This window comes from Rhinatrema bivittatum, chromosome 15 (assembly GCF_901001135.1).
Source record: "Rhinatrema bivittatum chromosome 15, aRhiBiv1.1, whole genome shotgun sequence".
Lineage (NCBI taxonomy): Eukaryota > Metazoa > Chordata > Amphibia > Gymnophiona > Rhinatrematidae > Rhinatrema > Rhinatrema bivittatum.
In genome coordinates, this window is record NC_042629.1 from 46,718,318 (window position 1) to 46,734,674 (window position 16,357).

The 16,357-nt window shown below is 44.8% G+C and overlaps 1 protein-coding gene across 1 annotated transcript in view; it reads left to right on the plus strand.

Annotated features, from left to right (window-relative positions):
- The first annotated feature begins 600 nt into the window (after nucleotides 1–600).
- Nucleotides 601–16,357, plus strand: part of HGD (homogentisate 1,2-dioxygenase) — a 36,907-nt gene continuing 21,150 nt past the window's right edge. The window contains exons 1-2 of the mRNA XM_029578845.1: nucleotides 601–752; nucleotides 15,662–15,733. Coding sequence (XP_029434705.1) covers nucleotides 732–752; nucleotides 15,662–15,733 — 93 coding nt within the window. The 5' untranslated portion in view covers nucleotides 601–731. The remainder of the gene's footprint in view (nucleotides 753–15,661; nucleotides 15,734–16,357) is intronic.

Consider the following 16,357-nt stretch of genomic DNA (forward strand, 5'->3'; position numbering starts at 1 on the left):
TATATAATACAAATACATTTTTACTTTTTTTGTTCTTGAACTATGGTGACAATATTTATTAGTTATGTAACATTATATATTATTTGTTTCAGCACTGGAGGGGGAAGAGAAAGCCAAACTGCAGCCCTGGAAGCCAGACTAGCCACAGCTCTGTTTGACATCTGGCTGGTAGAGATTTCAACTACCTCAAGTTAACTTTTTAAGAAATCCACTTTTAGTCCAAACTTGTGAGTTATTACTGGGCATTACCCAGAAGCCCAGTAAGAACCTGTAAAGAGCTTTTAGCATGAAGAATCCCCTTGAAAGCTAATTTATTCCATTGTTATCACTAGGAAAAATCAAAATATTAGAAACAGCAAGAAACATCACATACAAAATAACAAGGGATTGTTGGAAATGTGTTTCTTATCTTCCCCTGGGGTAAAAAGGCGTTATTAAAGGTTCTCCCAATAGTCAGCTCCCTATAGTGATAAAAAGTTTAACCGCTCCCAGGTTCCCTGCCTTTTAGCCCTAGTTTTCTGGATTGGCCAAGAGGCGGGTTAGACCTATGTTTAATTAAATCCACATTGAGTAACAGTTGAGGCTCCTCCCGGAGAGTTGAACTCCACAGTAAAGCTGCGGTCAGGGCCAAAAGATCTTTCTTTACCTTTCACTTTCTGGCAGAAGAAAAGCGTTGCAAAGTCAGAGCTTGCAATTCTTTCCGTTAGAGGAAAAGCCAGCATCCGAACTCTATGGCCATGGCAGAGCTGAAGGTACCTGGATTTTATTTTTCTTTTATAGTAGGCTGGGATTTGCTTCAGTGGGATCTTGTTTTCTGTTACTTTTCTCTTTGTCAGGGAGTAGCCCTGATTTCTTCCTCTCTCTCTGTGCTTGCTTCGGTATCTTTGCAAAATGCCTTTAGCCATGCACCTCATGTTTATTGTTGGTGGTTTGTTCGATTGATCTATTTATTTGTGGGGTGCAGGTATTTTTATTTGTAGCTGCTTTTTGTTTCTTTGTAACCTGTATAACGTATGATAATGTAATCTTCCACCCACAGTACACCCTGCTGCCTCTCTAGCTGTTCGTGCAGGCTTAAGGGGGGCGTTCATGAATCAGCCAATCAGCTTTGTCTGGACACATCTGCCCAGCTGCTGTGCCGCCACGACTCGTTTTTAACCCTAACGCGACCTGAAAGCTGTGGAAAGAAGGCTCTCACAATACCGTTAGCTTTTAAGTGCTTTTCGCTGCTTATAGCTTGTTTTTTTTTTTCATGACTTGCAGAACCCTTAAATTTACAGCTAAAAAAATCTATTAAGGTTTCAGAGCTGAAAACCGTAAAGAGAAGGGGGGACACAAAGAACTGTCTGGCAGTGTGTGTGCATGCAATATCTTCTCCTGATTACTTGTTCACTTTCACTGTGTCCCGGCCACAGCCTGCAAAGAGCAGGGCTTTCTGCATCTGCAGAGCCAAGAAGGTAATTCTGTATTGAAACGTTGTTCCAGGCTCTAGTACTGCCTGTGGGGCATTTTAAACCGAATGAGTTTACCAGTGTCCCTCCATTTCAAAGAAGGAAACGGTTCAATGCTGACCACCCCCAGCTATTCTACCTTTCACTTCTGGAAAATCCCAACCTATCCTATTTCTTTATCTTTCAAGGGAGCCTGTCTTAGGCATTGAGCTAATTATGAAAACCTTTAAAAGCAGAAGCGATTATTTTCTCACAGTTTTGCATTTAGCAGATTACACAATGCCCTTCAGATTCACGGTAATGTCAGTGGGCTTGATTCACTCCTATTTAAGAATGCAAATCATTTTGTTTTAAAGCTTAGAGGCTCTGCCTAGCTTGAGAAAAGTCACCTAAACATTATTTGCCCTTCTTTCTAGGCCAGTCCCCTCTTCTAATCGCATATTAATACATAATGCAAAGTCTCTATCCTAACTTCCTCCAACATCTGGAACTGGGTGAAGGAAATGCACTGAGCATCTCTTAGGAAGTGAGGGAAGCTGACCAGGCACTTACAGCTGAATAGTATGGCAAAAATCAGGATGCACAGCGCAGGCTGAAAGTGCTGGCCCAGAGACTTATGTTTTATTCATCTGTAGGTGAAAGCACCAGGGAGCTTACACTGGAAATGCAATTCCTCCTTTGGTCTGATTTTTATTTATTTGCTTGCTTGCTTTTGTACACCGACATTCATTGGGGTACATCACATCGGTTTACATGTTGGCATGGAGAAATAGTAGGACGAGTGTGTCTTACTATTTTACATGGAGGAGGCAAATCAACAGCTATTGCTGTGCCCACTGCGGTAGAACTAGCTAGGCACTACCACCACATGGGCACGGCAATAGACTACTATGGCCACTAGAAATGTGGATTAACTCCTTGGCTTCAGGTAGAGTAAAAGTTAACAAAACACAGGAATAAAGAGGTAAGTGCTTGAAGCTGGGAGAAGTGTGGCCAAAATGATCTTATGTGTAAGACTGGCACTGGGCATCCCAACTTGGGCCCAGTCTCACATGCCCGGCCGTTTGGGCAAGGCGTGCAAAGTGACATGAAAGGTAAGCTCTCTGGAATGGACGGTTACAGCCATTAGGGATGCCCTGCAGCAAAGTGCATACTGTTCAGTTGTAGGTGCCACCGTTTGATTTCAAGTGGCACGTCTTACCCAAATGGCCTTGCATGGGGATGCCCAGTGCAGGTCTTGCATGAAAACTCATTTTGGTCATATTCCCTCCAACCTCAAGCGCTTACCTCTTTACTCTTGTTTTCTTAAAAGAACTTTTCTGCTGATTTTTCAGGATACCTCACATTTTAATGTGTGGGGTTTTGTTGTTGTTGGTTTTTTTTTTAGCATCCTTTGTTTACTCCTGTTTGATTTGCATCCCATTAGCTTACTGCATCCTGCGGGAATCCCTATTTGTAGCGCACGTGCTAAGTAAAACCCTTGCTAAAATTGAGTTTTATAATTTTAGCACAGATTTTATTACATCCACCTCATAAAAGAATGGACACTGAGCATGTTTGGAAGCTTCATGGAAACTTCCAATAAATTCCTTTTTATAATCCTTTTTAATTAAGATACAGGAACATTGATTTTGTAATAAATGAACATTGACATTTTCATAGTCCATCTAACTCTCTATTGCAAAAAAAAAAAAAAAAAATCCCAACAACAAAAAAACAATAGCAGTAATACAGATGAATCCATAACCAACCATCCAGGTGGCCTCCATCTATCTCTGCCTAGGGAGTAACTCATTTATAAATAAATCATTGTTGGAAGTGTCAACCTATGATAATTATATAGAAAAATAAATTATGCCAATCCTTCAGCTCAAGCACTAATTATACTTCTGTGTGTATTAATATTTCAAAGGTCTTTCTTTCCCCTTGCCTGCTGTCTTATCTCATAAAGAAAAGGTCATAGGAATAGGTCAGCATATGGCTTCCAGCAAGTCTGCCCAGCATTGCAGCAGATCCTTTCCAATTGATAAACATTGCTTAACGTTTCATGTTTCTTTTGGCTTTTATCAGAGTGCAGTGTTTTGTTTTTTTTTAACTTTTAAAGAAAAATAATCTACCTTTTTATATGTAGGTAAGAAATAGATAGTTAAAAGGAAATCCTAAGAGATTATTTTGAAACACCCCTCCCCCCTACACATTTTCCTAATCTGTGCCATTTGATTCCATCTTCCATCTTTCAGACAGGTGCAGCCAAAACTGCTTTAAAGTTACGAGAGATGCAACAAATACCAGAAAGAAATAGTTCATAACTGTTATGTAAACTGCTTAGAAATAATTTATGTATGGTTAAGTGCAGGATTATTGAAATGTTTTTTTAATGCTGATTGTCACTATTGGGGAATTACCCTAGTGCTACTACTAGGCTTTGAAGCACTAGCCATACATAGCACTGTGCAGACACACATATTGAACAGTAAAGCAGCAGTATTTTCTAGTTCTTTGTTTTCATAAGCAAGTGAAAAGAACCATGCATGTACATGGATTTAGAGGGCTTTTCAACCTTTACACTGTTGACAATGACCTTGTCCTTTATGGGATCTAGGTCATATCCAATAGGATAGATGCCAGGTCCATGCTCCACCTGCCCCCACCTCCTCCACACACAAAAATGTGACCCTGGTTGGTCCGTAGGCATGAGTTGTCACGCTAGCAGACAAATGCACAAATTCAATTAGTGCACAAGCACATTTCAGCACCAAAGATAACTGCTTAAAAGAATATGCTTAGGGGCTTCAGCAACTTTCTTTTGCTTGTGTGCAGAGATGACAGACTTCCTTAGGGTTCTATATCCGTAGGTGTAGGGTCCATGGTCTGCAATGGTGGCCTGAATCAACAAGAGAAGGAATGGATAACCTCTGTTTTCTTCATAGAACCTATATCTTGCAGACCCAAGGCTGCATCTCAGCATTGAGAAACACTGCCTTGTGCTGGGATAATGTATTTCTCCCAGCCTCCCACTAGCCCTTGGCTCTAGGACTTCCTTTGGAAGTGGATGCCCTGGCTAGTAACATCTCTAACCAGACCTTGTGCAGTACCCCTGCTGACACACACACACACACACACACACACACTCTCTCCTCCTCTTTTTTTCTCCCCTGGACAGATATCCAGGACTTGCTGAATGTGAGCAGTGGGTTAATCATCTGTAATCAGCGAGCAGAGGAAAAGGCAAGGAAGCCAGAGCTTCCAGTGTTTCATTGTGGGACAGTGCTGCTGGTGTGCAGGGAATGCAATGCCATGTCTTGATGTCCTATTGCAGCTGCAGGTGCCAGGCACCTGGAGGAGAGCGACTGCACTGAAGCATGATACGTTACCAAAACGCTTTTCAAGGGACGTCCTCTGTGGCTGGTTCTAGTCCATGCCCCTCATGATCGGCACAGCTAGTGGAAGAAAAAGGCAGTGCCATAGACATGGTCAAGGAATCCAATTTCAAAACTACAACAGGAGGGTCTCTCTTGAAATTATCTCCCAGAGATCTCTGTTTGCTGGTTTGAAGTGTCATTTATAGTATTGTCACTTTCAGTTATTTGGCAACATTGAAGCAAGTTCAGCCTACTAAGATGCAGACTGTAGGAACATCCAATACCCACATGCAAATGGAAACAGGGAGGGATACAATTTTCCATAGGGAATTAAGCTTAAGCCCTTATATGCTTTTAGCCGAACTGAGGGGGCCATTTTCTATCCCTATCGCACGCAATAGCTAGATACAGGCGGAGTCGGGGTGGCGTCGGCACCGGAAGAGGAGGAGTCCGGGCGGATGCTGTGGAAACTTCATTGGCGGCGAAAAGGTAAGACCCCTTATCGCCGCCAGTAGCCCGCCCAATAGCAACACCTTTCACGGTGGCGCTATTGGGTGCGAAAGCCGGCAGCAATAACACAGCAGGATTCAGAGATGTGCACAAAGATAGAAAACCCAGCCCTGTGATAAGTATTTACCTGAGTAAAAGTGGCCTTTCTGAAAATCGTCCTTTCTAGGACTAGAGGTGGATATATCATTTGTAACATAACAGGTGCTAGCCAATAAAGACCATTTGGCCCAACTATTCTGCCTGATGGTTCCCACCTACACTGTTCTAGCAAAAGATATTACCCAGCTGTCAGCCTTACAGATTTGACCACCTGCAGGAGTTTATTCCTCATCCTTTAATTTCTTAGCTGGGAAATGTAGTCATCAGTCCTTTGACTGTAACTGAGACTGTACCAAAGTTGAGTCCTCCAACCTCTTTGCAGGAGCCTGATGCCAGAGAAATTCTGTCGAGGAAGAGCTGAAGGAACAGGAGGAGAAAATGGGGGGGGGGGGGGGGGGGGGGGAAAAAAAAGAAGATTGGGATAGGTGCTCTGTTCCTGAGGACTGGAAGCAGGAAAATATCAGCCCGGGGGGATTTTTTTTCAAAAGCAGCCCACTTGGAATCAGTCTGCCTTCCTTGTGCACGTTCCCTGCAGGATGTGTTTGAACAGTTCCCAAAAGCACCCCAAACTGACCCTTCAGAGGTACATCATGTGACCTGGAGCCTGGCGGAACTGAGCCAAAATATCGTTAACATACATTTCACATTTTCTCTAAATAATTTAGTAGTAGAACACACCCTAGACCAGGGGTGAGCAAACAGAGCTTCAGGCCCTTTTCCATCCATGCAATCGGTTGCCATCTGTCCCCAAGTCTAGGGACATTTCCCATATATATCTTGGATTCATGGTCTGATCGTAAAGTCTCTTGCCAACCAATCAACTAGTTGCCAAGTAATGTGACAACCACACTGCCAGCCAGTGTCAGCTACATACAGTCTCTCAGTGCTCCTGCCCCCATTCCAGTGCATTCCCATTGACTAAGTGCTACAGAGTCTGCGGCTGCAGTGCCTACCTACTCCAGGAGCGGGGTGGAAAGATCAGAAGAATGTCTGTTCCTCCAGGGCTTAAAAAGAAAGATGAAACCCTGGCTGAGACTGGAGAGAGCCACAGGACCCAAAGCGGTACAGCTGCAGAATCCCGCTTTCCCACGTGGATCCAGCACAGCCAAGGCTGGTGCAAGGGTATTAGGCATCATAGGTAAACCTTACAGGCTTGTACCCCCAGCCTCTCCCTCCCCACGCACAATTAAAAATTATGCATTTATAACTTTTTACATTAAAAAGGACATTCAAAGTACAGTCTTTTTAGGTAAAGGTATCACAGCATGTACATTAAATTTACATGCACTGCTGTGGTGCCAACTAGAAAACCCTACAAAATAAAGAGACATTTGGATCCCATCTTGCATTAAACTTATTGTAATAGATGTTGGGTGTGGGCTTGACTATCATAAAACCTTGGGTAAACTGAATTACAATTAAAATGTAGTAAAACTCCAATACCAAAACAGCAATAACAGGGTTGTCACTATTTGAATGCTGGCGGTGAAAAGGCAAAGCTACAAATATTACACCAGGTCCTAACACACCAATTTAGAAACTAGAATAAGCTAAGCTGCTATAGGTCCCTACACGGCAACTACATGCTAGCAGAGCACCTCACCTCTGCCATACATGCAGAACACAGATCAGCTATCACCGAATACAGAATAAAGAGACCATAAAGTATAACTAGAAATGTGCAGACAAAAACAGAATTGGAAACTGCAACAAGCCAGCTCCTGTGTAGAGCGAGCAATAGAAAAAAGAGAAACATCACCATTCCTTATAAAACATCAAACTATTTAATTCAAGAAATATAAATCAGCAATATTAAAGCCATACTATTAAAAGAAAAATTACAAAATAGCTGAAAATCTAATAATTAAAATTAATACTTTAAAAAATTTCCCAAAAACTAATAAAATATTTTAAAACAGCAGACATCAGATAACACCTAATAATTAAAGCCAATAAGAATTTAAAAAATCCCCTGCTTTTTGTACTTTCTGGTCATCCTAAGATTGTTCTGGATTAGTGGGGGTGAGGGAGTGCACAAACTTTCTGTTCCCTTACATGTATGCTGACACACTCACACACACTGACACGTATACACACTTGTTCCCTTTGCTGATGCTGACACACACACATACGTATGTCAGTCACACTCACTGGCTCAAATAGACAAACACGCACATGCTCGAACACGCCCGCTGATGCATACACACGTACACATGCTATCTTGTACCCTCCGATACACACGCATACGTGCAGGCTCCCTCACACACTCCCACTCTCTTTTCCTCGCCACCTCTGAAAATGTCAAAAAAAAAATTACTTACACTGGTGGGCAGGAGGGATCCAGGCAGGGCTACCAGCTGATGCCCCTGCTTTGGGAAGAGGTAGACAGGCTGAATGCAGTGGTGTGGGTTATTTTAGAGGGGCCATTGGCAGATACCAGTCAGCGACCTCTAGCTGTGGTGAGGCAGCCGCAGGAAAAGAAAAATAACCAAAACCAGAAATGAGTGAGTAGAGAGCCTCTGTGGAGGTTCCTGTTCCGCCAGAACAGCTGCTGCAGGCCGGGTGTTAATTGCAGTGGCTCCGCGAACATGGGGCCACTGCATTCAACACCAGTGTCACGTGACGGCCCTGGCCTGAAGCCCCAATAGGCCAATCCACCCCTGACTGGAAGGGGCAGCTGTGGTTCATGCATACTGTTTAGACTGTGTTCAGGAGGCATACACAGGGGTTATCTCCTCAAAATGGGAAACCGTGTTAAGAGCAGGAGGTGCTCTTAGATGGGTACTTTTGAACATAATAAGTTGGTTAATATCTGCTGCCTCCACTTAATATTCCACACAAGGGATGTACAGCCCCAAAATGCTCAGTTCGCATCATTTTTAAAAAATGTTTCTTTGTTAAATGTTATGGCAGCCCTGGCTGCTTTTTCTACAAAACTTCCCCAGACTGAGGTATGGCCCCGGGGCCTGTCCTGAGCAGACCAGGGCCGAGTCCTTAAAGTGCAGTAGCCAGGGAGCTCCCATCCTGGCTCCCTCTTACCCCGTCCCATCTCCCGTGTTGGGGGCAGCAGTGATGCCCTGTTGCTCCTGTCCATGTCCCAGCACTTCAAAAATGGCACCATCTGCCTGAGCATGGCACCAAAGTGAGACCACCTCAGTGCCTTCCTCTGGTGCAGCCACCACCATTTTGTTGTACAGCCATACTATCTACAGCTGTACATCAAAATGGCACTGTTTGCTCCAGAGGAAGGCACAGAAGTGATGTCACTTTGGTGCCATCCTCCAGATGGACAGCGTCATTTTTCAAGCATAGAGACATAGGCAGGAGTACTATAGGCCCCATCCCATCCCAGCCTGGACCTAGGCCTCAGCACTGCAACTAGGCCTCCGTGCTGGACACTAGTGTTAGGTCTAGGCCTCGATGCCAGGCCCCAAAGCCCAGGCTGTTGGAGGCCCATTTTTATTAAAAATGTAATGAATATGAAAATACCCCCAAAGATTTGGGGGTATTTTCATCAAAGGCTATTTTCAGTTTGTTTTATTTGTAATATACCAAAAATGGCCTCATTTATCGTATTTGTTTAAAAAAAAAAAAAAAAAGCACATCCCTATTCTACACCTATTTTCTGATGATGAGGATGGGATCCTGCTTCTGTTGATCTTCCCAAGCAGCAGGAGTGTGCAGTTCTTGATCAGTGAGTCCAGCACGATCAGCCAGCACTCAGAGGGCCGGACCATGCTTAGAACCTTGAAGACTGCTGTATTTATATATACATTAAAGAAAGAAATGGAAATAGGAGCAATGCATTCACCTGCAGTTATGGCCCCTGTTATTCACATTCAGGAATTCGATGGCGGTCAGCCCAGTGCCTGGGACTCTTAAGCAGAGAGAGACTGATTCTAATTGACGTCCCTGAACAGAAATGGGCGCTTCCCTGCCTGCGTGTGGGGGGCATTGGGAAGGGGAACATATGATGGCATATGTTCACTGCTCTAGCCAGCCTTGCCAGTCTTTAAGAAGTGAGAAGACTGCGGTGTTGCTAAAGGCTCGCGTCCCACCTACCCCATCCAGTCGTAGTGCAGAGGTTGCAGTTCCAGAAGTGGCCCTGCAAAATTCTTAGACGACCTGCTTTGCTTGTAGGATCCAGGATGAAGTAGGTCGGTGCCATTTCCTTGCTAAGCCAAATGTCACCTTTGCAGGGAAAGGCTTTTGGCAGCTGAAAGTGGCACTACAGCACCGGAAAAAGAAATCCGGGTCCCAATGACCAACGTGGGCATTAAGAAACTCGCTCTGCAGCCATTCCCGAGGGCCTGGGCTTCCAGACTCTCGAGGCTGCCCATGCTTCTTCTGAAGATGCCTGGTGCAAGGACCCCGTGGCCCAGCGAGATTACTGAAACTGCCCCCGATGGTGCACGCGCCTGCTGAATTTAGTAATCTTGTGGCCTGGTCCTTCATCTAACGCATTAACGTTTTGTACCCACTAGCACAAGGGCACGAGTTCGTCTCCTCATGGCCCTCAGGCTGGTCTTCCTTTCATCCTTAAGACTGCTGTCTATCCCAGGGCCTCAGTAATGAGAAGTGGATTTTTTTTTTTTTTTTTTTGCTTTTAATGCAGCTCTGTATTTTTTTGACCAGATGGATTTAGACACGACATCTGAGAAACAATGACTCAGCCACTGGGTCCTGCCAATGCACTGCAGGCAGCCTGCCACAATGACACAGTGCTGCTTCCGAGTGACAGACTCTCATTCTCTCTCCCCCGGCCTTTTCCCTGTGCTGCCTGCTCGCCAGCATCCTTCCGCTCTACTGTATTATGCCTTCCTCCGTCCCAAAGAACCCAGGGATGATCTTGGCGTTGTTGATGAGTGTCCGCATGCCTGTGTAGCAGAAGAAGTGCCTCTGTCCCCAGGAGACATATCTATCAAACCCTGCAGCTCTGAGGAGAGGGTAAACGCCTCCCCCTTTGGTGCAGAGCTGGTTTTGAGTACTGTTTGTACAGCAGAAGTGCAAGGTAGGAGCTTTCTGCAGAGCAGCCTAATGCCATTCACGTTTCACCCTGCAAATCCTTCTGGTGCAGAGAGTGGGCTCTCTCTGGCAATTGCTGCATCATGCATGAAACATATGGACGATTAGACCGTATGTATTCCTCCAAAATGCAATATTGACTCTCTGGGAACGTAAAGCTGCCTTTACTGCTCTCCATTCCTAAACTGGTTAAAGATTTCTTGCCAAACTGATGAGTTTTGCTCTTATTTACAAGTGCCACCCTGCACATACAATTCATACACACTATGACAGTTTGGGGGAGGGGGGGGGGGAGAATACGATAACTTTCCATTTCATTCTAATAAATCCTCCTCCTTATTTCATGTGAACTTCTGCAACCCATTCCTTTTTTGCTTATGATTTTACAGCATCTCCAGTTGTCGTAACCAGCCAGCCTGCCACTCTCACTCTCATCTCATGAAGGCAGCTCTGTCCATGGTGTTAGGCAGCAGACCTCAGATGGGACTGATAAGTGCTGCGAATGAATGTTTTGGCCCCGACGGTACCTCCTTTCTGTGTGGCAGGTTGTGCAATTTTGAGCAGGAGGAATACCTCCAATGCTGTTTTAAACCCTTTATGGCCTGAGAAGAAAAAGCAGTGCGCTAAGCCTAGTGCACTCTGACGCACTGAAGGGGCATGAAGCAAGCCGTGCCAAAAGCCTGAATGCAAAAGGGTACGATTGCACTTTTTTTTAATTCTTAATAAACGATACCTCCATTCACTTTCCTGATCCCCTGGGAGCGGTCACTTTGGAAGAATGTCACAGATTATATTGCCCACTCTGGGCCCAATTGGTTTGTATTGATTAGGCGTGAGATCTCTTCTGTGCGCGTTGTCACGGGCCGCGATCGGACTGGTCCAACTGACTTCTCTTCAGACATTTTTAAAGGGTCAGGAGAGCCGGTCCGGTGGCACGTGTGGCCTGAGTATTCAATGTTAGGGGTTCAGTGTGGGGTTAGCAGCTGCTGACACACATGGGATGTGAGTTCAAGGATTCCCTTTGCCCTGGGGGACTCGTCGTGTGATCTTTAGGGATAGAAATAAAAATCACTGTCCCGCTGCTGCCCTTTGTCCTTGTTCTGCTCAGGACAATGATCGATTTTGTTGTTTTATCTGCCCACTGAACCACCTGCCGAACATCCATGACAGCCAACCAAGCCAGCGTCCTCTGCCGCCATCAGACAGAAAGTGAAATACCAGAAGGATCAGCTCAGCTGTAGGACGCATCAGCCTACAGGCACAAAATAAAGCAAATGCAGTACTGATCCCAGTCTATTAAGGGAAGGTTCTGTTACATGTTCCCTATCCTCCCTGCTTTATTTAGATTGTTAGATAACTGCTGTTACACGCCTTGAGCATTCACAGGAAGACGTGAAAGAAGAAATGCATTATTACCCATCAGTCTGGTTCCATTCGAAGGTCCCTCTTTTTTTCTGTTAACAAACAGCTTCCCTATGTCCTAGACTGCCAACTCTCAGCCTGACCTTGTACCCCCAAAAGAGGAGATCTTGGGTGCCAGGAGGGCATCCAGGCATGCACAGAGTTAAAGTCAGATCAGCCAAGTGTGGAAACCCAGCTGCAGTTTCAGGAAAGAGAGGCTTTTGAGAAAATATCTATGTCTATTAGCTGCTGATCAGCAACTTAAAAACTACTACTTGAATACATTTGTCGCATTCACTAAGGCAGCAGCTGTCCGCTGAGAAATCCTCTATTTCAGGTTATGGTAGAGAGTAAAGTTAGCCAAAAAAAAATTACTCAGCCTAGCAGGTGCCATGACATTTTAGTAATTTTAATTTTCAAATATTTAGGAGATGCTTGCAGGGATCATACAAGATATGACCTTTTTTAAATCAAAACAGAAACCATACTCCAGTCCGTCTGATGTAGCTACTTGTTGGCTTTCCCAGTCATCACAGAAAGCCTCACTTAAAACGACCCCACTCCATATACAGGGAGTGGAACTGAGCCAGCTCCTAGGAAGTTACACTGGCCAGGACAGCAATCTGAGCAGTCAGGAAGAGTTTCTAGCATCAAAACAGACGTGGCACAACAAAGTCTGATACTTTTATAGCAGCAGACAGTTCAAGGCTTGGCCAGGCTTGCACATCAATGTATTGTCCTAGGCACTCGGAATGATACGGCAACGCCGTATCGGTGATGGCAAGACAAGGGGTTTGGGTTCATCTTTGGAGAATATGCCCAACAGTGGCCTGTGGCATATACGGATATCAAAAGTCTGGCTGCATGCATAATTATGGAACTTTTTAACCCCCAGCTACCAAAGCGAGCACGCCTCTATCACTATCTGAATGAGCCGTTCAGATGGCGACAAGGTTTGAGAACAGTAGGCAATTGGTACCTGCATGCCATCTGCCAAAGTATGGCTCAGCACGGCCCCAAGGGCCAGATTGAAGGTTAGATTATGGTGCTGAGAGGCTGAGGATTGGGGATGAGGGATCTTGCACTTAGAATTCAGAGAGCAGCTAGGCAAGACCCAGTTTATGGGTGCCGTCAAAACTTGGCACCCTAGGCACGTGCCTATGTTGCCTATGCGTAAATCCGGCCCCATATCATGAGGCCTCTGTTCATCACCGTGAATGAGTGCAGAGTTTGCTGGCAGAGGATTTTTGTAATATTTCAGAAAGCATCTGCATGTCAATAGATCCACTTCCAAGGTACCCTTTTTATGGACAAGGCTGTGGAGCAATTCAGTGAGTGCTGCCTTTTCTAGAAGAAACACATGATAGAACGTGGTTAATCTTTTAGAAGTCTGTCCTAGGGCCATCACGGATTGCCTTTCCTTCTGTTGGATGAATTGGAGAAAATAGTTTTTTCACTCAACACGCAGTTTAAACTTAACTGAGCAAAGGAAATACAGAGGGATACAATTTAACCTTTTTTTTCTGATTTTGTAAATTAGATTAGTCAAACTGATATCATGCTCTGCAGTGCGGTTACACTCTTTAACAAGAATCCATGTTAGCTAAGAAAAATATCCAGCCAGCATGAAAAAGCAGCACATTAAAGCAAAAGCATGGGGGAGTATGACTAAAATCCATAAAAATGCCGTCTTTTGTAGATGGGATAATGTGTCAATCCCTAGTTGTAAAAAAAAGTGAGAAGAAAGCCAGAAATCAACTGGGGTCTATGACACTGCACCAGGAATGAAAACGGAAAATGAAATGAAGTTCAAGCTCCTTCACTGTCATCATATTCTATGCCAGGGGTGATCAAGCTGGCCCTCAGGGGCCACCCCCTCCAGACCGGTTTTCAGGATATCCCTAATTGAATATACATGAGGTAGTGCATGCAAATAAATCTCCTGCATATTCAATAGAGATATCCTGAGTGGCTGGAGTGCACCCCTGCTCTATGCTTCTATATAGATGTTCAATGCTGCTCCCTCAAGGGGAGGAGCTAGCAATTTGTAATACTCCAAAGGCGGAGTTAATGATCTGTTGTGGGTTGACTCCTACGGAGTGGCAGTCTGTATGATACCGCTCTGGTAGTGTAAGGAATAAACACTTAATGGAAACTGGTGAATCCTTGGGCAGATGGCAGATGACAGCGCCCCCAGGAAGATATCCTGAGAGGGATCACCGTCTAGGCTGGAGTATGGAGACAAACACAGATAGTTCTTTATTAGACAGGAAGTAGAACCACCAGAGGTGGCAGTAGTGAGCTGATGTGCCCAGCAGGGCTGAAATCCCTCAGATACTGGAACACTGATCTCTGGGTTGCTGAGCTGTAGAGAGAGACTATAGATAGTGATTAGACAGGGTATGCTGGATACATAACCAGTAGTAAATGATACACTCACAATTGTAGGTATCTTGTAATGGCTTCAGTGCAACAGAGAGTCTTCAGTATATTCAGGAACAGGAGCCACAGGCGAGTACTGGTTCCTATATGCAGTCTGGAATAAGAACTCACAATATCTGTGTATGAGGTGGCTTCTGTAATAGAAGAGAATCTTTGGAAGGTTTTAGGAACATAGGAACCGGCACTCGCTCCACGAGGGCCTATCTGCAATATGAAATAGTAATGTACCAGATATAGGTATACAATAGCTTCTGAGATTAGAAGAGAGTCTGTGAAGGGTTTTAGGAACATGGGCCCTCGTGGAGCGAGTACCGGTTCCTATCTGCAATCTGCAATGACAACTCACGATCTCCGTACCTGCGATAACATCTTAGAAGGGAGTCTTCAGAGATTAGGAACATAGGACCTCGTGGAGCAATTACCGATTCCAATCTGTAATATAACTCACGGTGCTCACGTCTGCGATCGCTTCCAGGCATTAAGGAGTCTTCTGAGCATTCAGGGACGTAGGCCCTCGAGGAGCGAGTACCGGATCCCATCTTAGCAGTCTGAAATCAAGAAGAGAGTGCGGGGCCCCTGAGGAGCGGGTACCCCTGGATAGTACAAGAAGGCAGAGTAGTTTGGGCAAATCGTAACCAGGAAAAGTAAGATTCGAGCCCTTGCTAACTCGATTCATAGTAGCAACAAAAGACCCTTTTAAGTTGGAAGTGGATGACGTCACTACGGAGGGACGTCCCCGAGGTTCGCGCCCTTGCCGGTACATCTCTGGAGCTCGTGCGCGTGCCCTTACGTCATCAGGAACATGGCGGATCCGCAGCATCAGGCCAGCCCGGGGATTCCAGTAAGACACGGTGAGGAGAAGCCACGGCAGCATCTGTCCGTCAGACCCGAAGGGAGTCGCCACAAAGATAGAGAGGGTGGAGCTAGGGCGAGAACAGGCATGAACGCAACAATAGATTCTTTGATTGTGATGAATTTTATTGGTTCAACATAAGAATTAGCCAAAGCTAGTTCTCTGCATCAGGAGTGGCCAGCTCTGGTCCTCAAGAGAGACAAACAGGCCCGGTGTTCAGGATATGCACAATGAATATGGATGAGATAGATTTGCATGCACTGCCTCCATTGTATGAAAATCTATCTCTTGCATATTCATTGCAGATATCTTGAAAACCAGACCTGTTTGTGGCTCTTGAGGATCGGAGTTGGCCATTCCTGCTCTATATGAACTTTCCAGACCACCATAGTAGGTCCCTTCTTCAGATGAAATATAGTGATGCATCTGTAGTCCTGTTTCTTAAGAATGTGATAAATTATATAACTTCATATATTTTAATAAAAATTAATAACTTTTCTGCTTTTTCTTTTTTTCAGTACCTGTCTGGATTTGGCAATGAGCTGAGCTCGGAGGATCCGCGCTGTCCTGGAGCCTTACCGGAAGGACAGGTGCTGCTGGTTTCTTACAACTATTCCTGCATTTTTTAATCTAATCTCGCAATGCTTGGCAGGAGAGATGATTTAATAAAGTACAATTCTTAGTGCCACAAACAGGCCTGGTTTTCAGGACAACCACAATGAATATGTTTGAGCTAGATTGGCATACAATGGAGGCAGTCCATAATAAATATGCATGAGGTATATTTGCATGAATGTCCTCCATTGTATGCCAATCTAGCTCATGTACATTCATTGTGGATGTCCTGAAAACCTGGCCTGCTTGTGGCACTACAGGATTGGTGTAGGGGATTTCGCTATAAACGGTTTAGAGATGGCTTTATTCGCATGTTAAGAAATAATTTATACTGTTCTGGCCTATATCCCCTTTCTGACCACTCCTATAAACATGTTAACAGCATTGCGTGTGGGCGTAAACTAGAGCAGTGGTTCCCAAACCCATCCTGGAGGACCCCCAGCCATATCTATATCCACTACCTCCACTGTATGCATCTACAGCTCTTGTATATTCATTGTGCAGATCCTGAAAACCCGACTGGCTGGGGGTCCCCCAGGAAGGTTTGGGAACCTCTGACCTAGAGTTTTGCCAATCAGAATTATGTATGAGTGGAACCA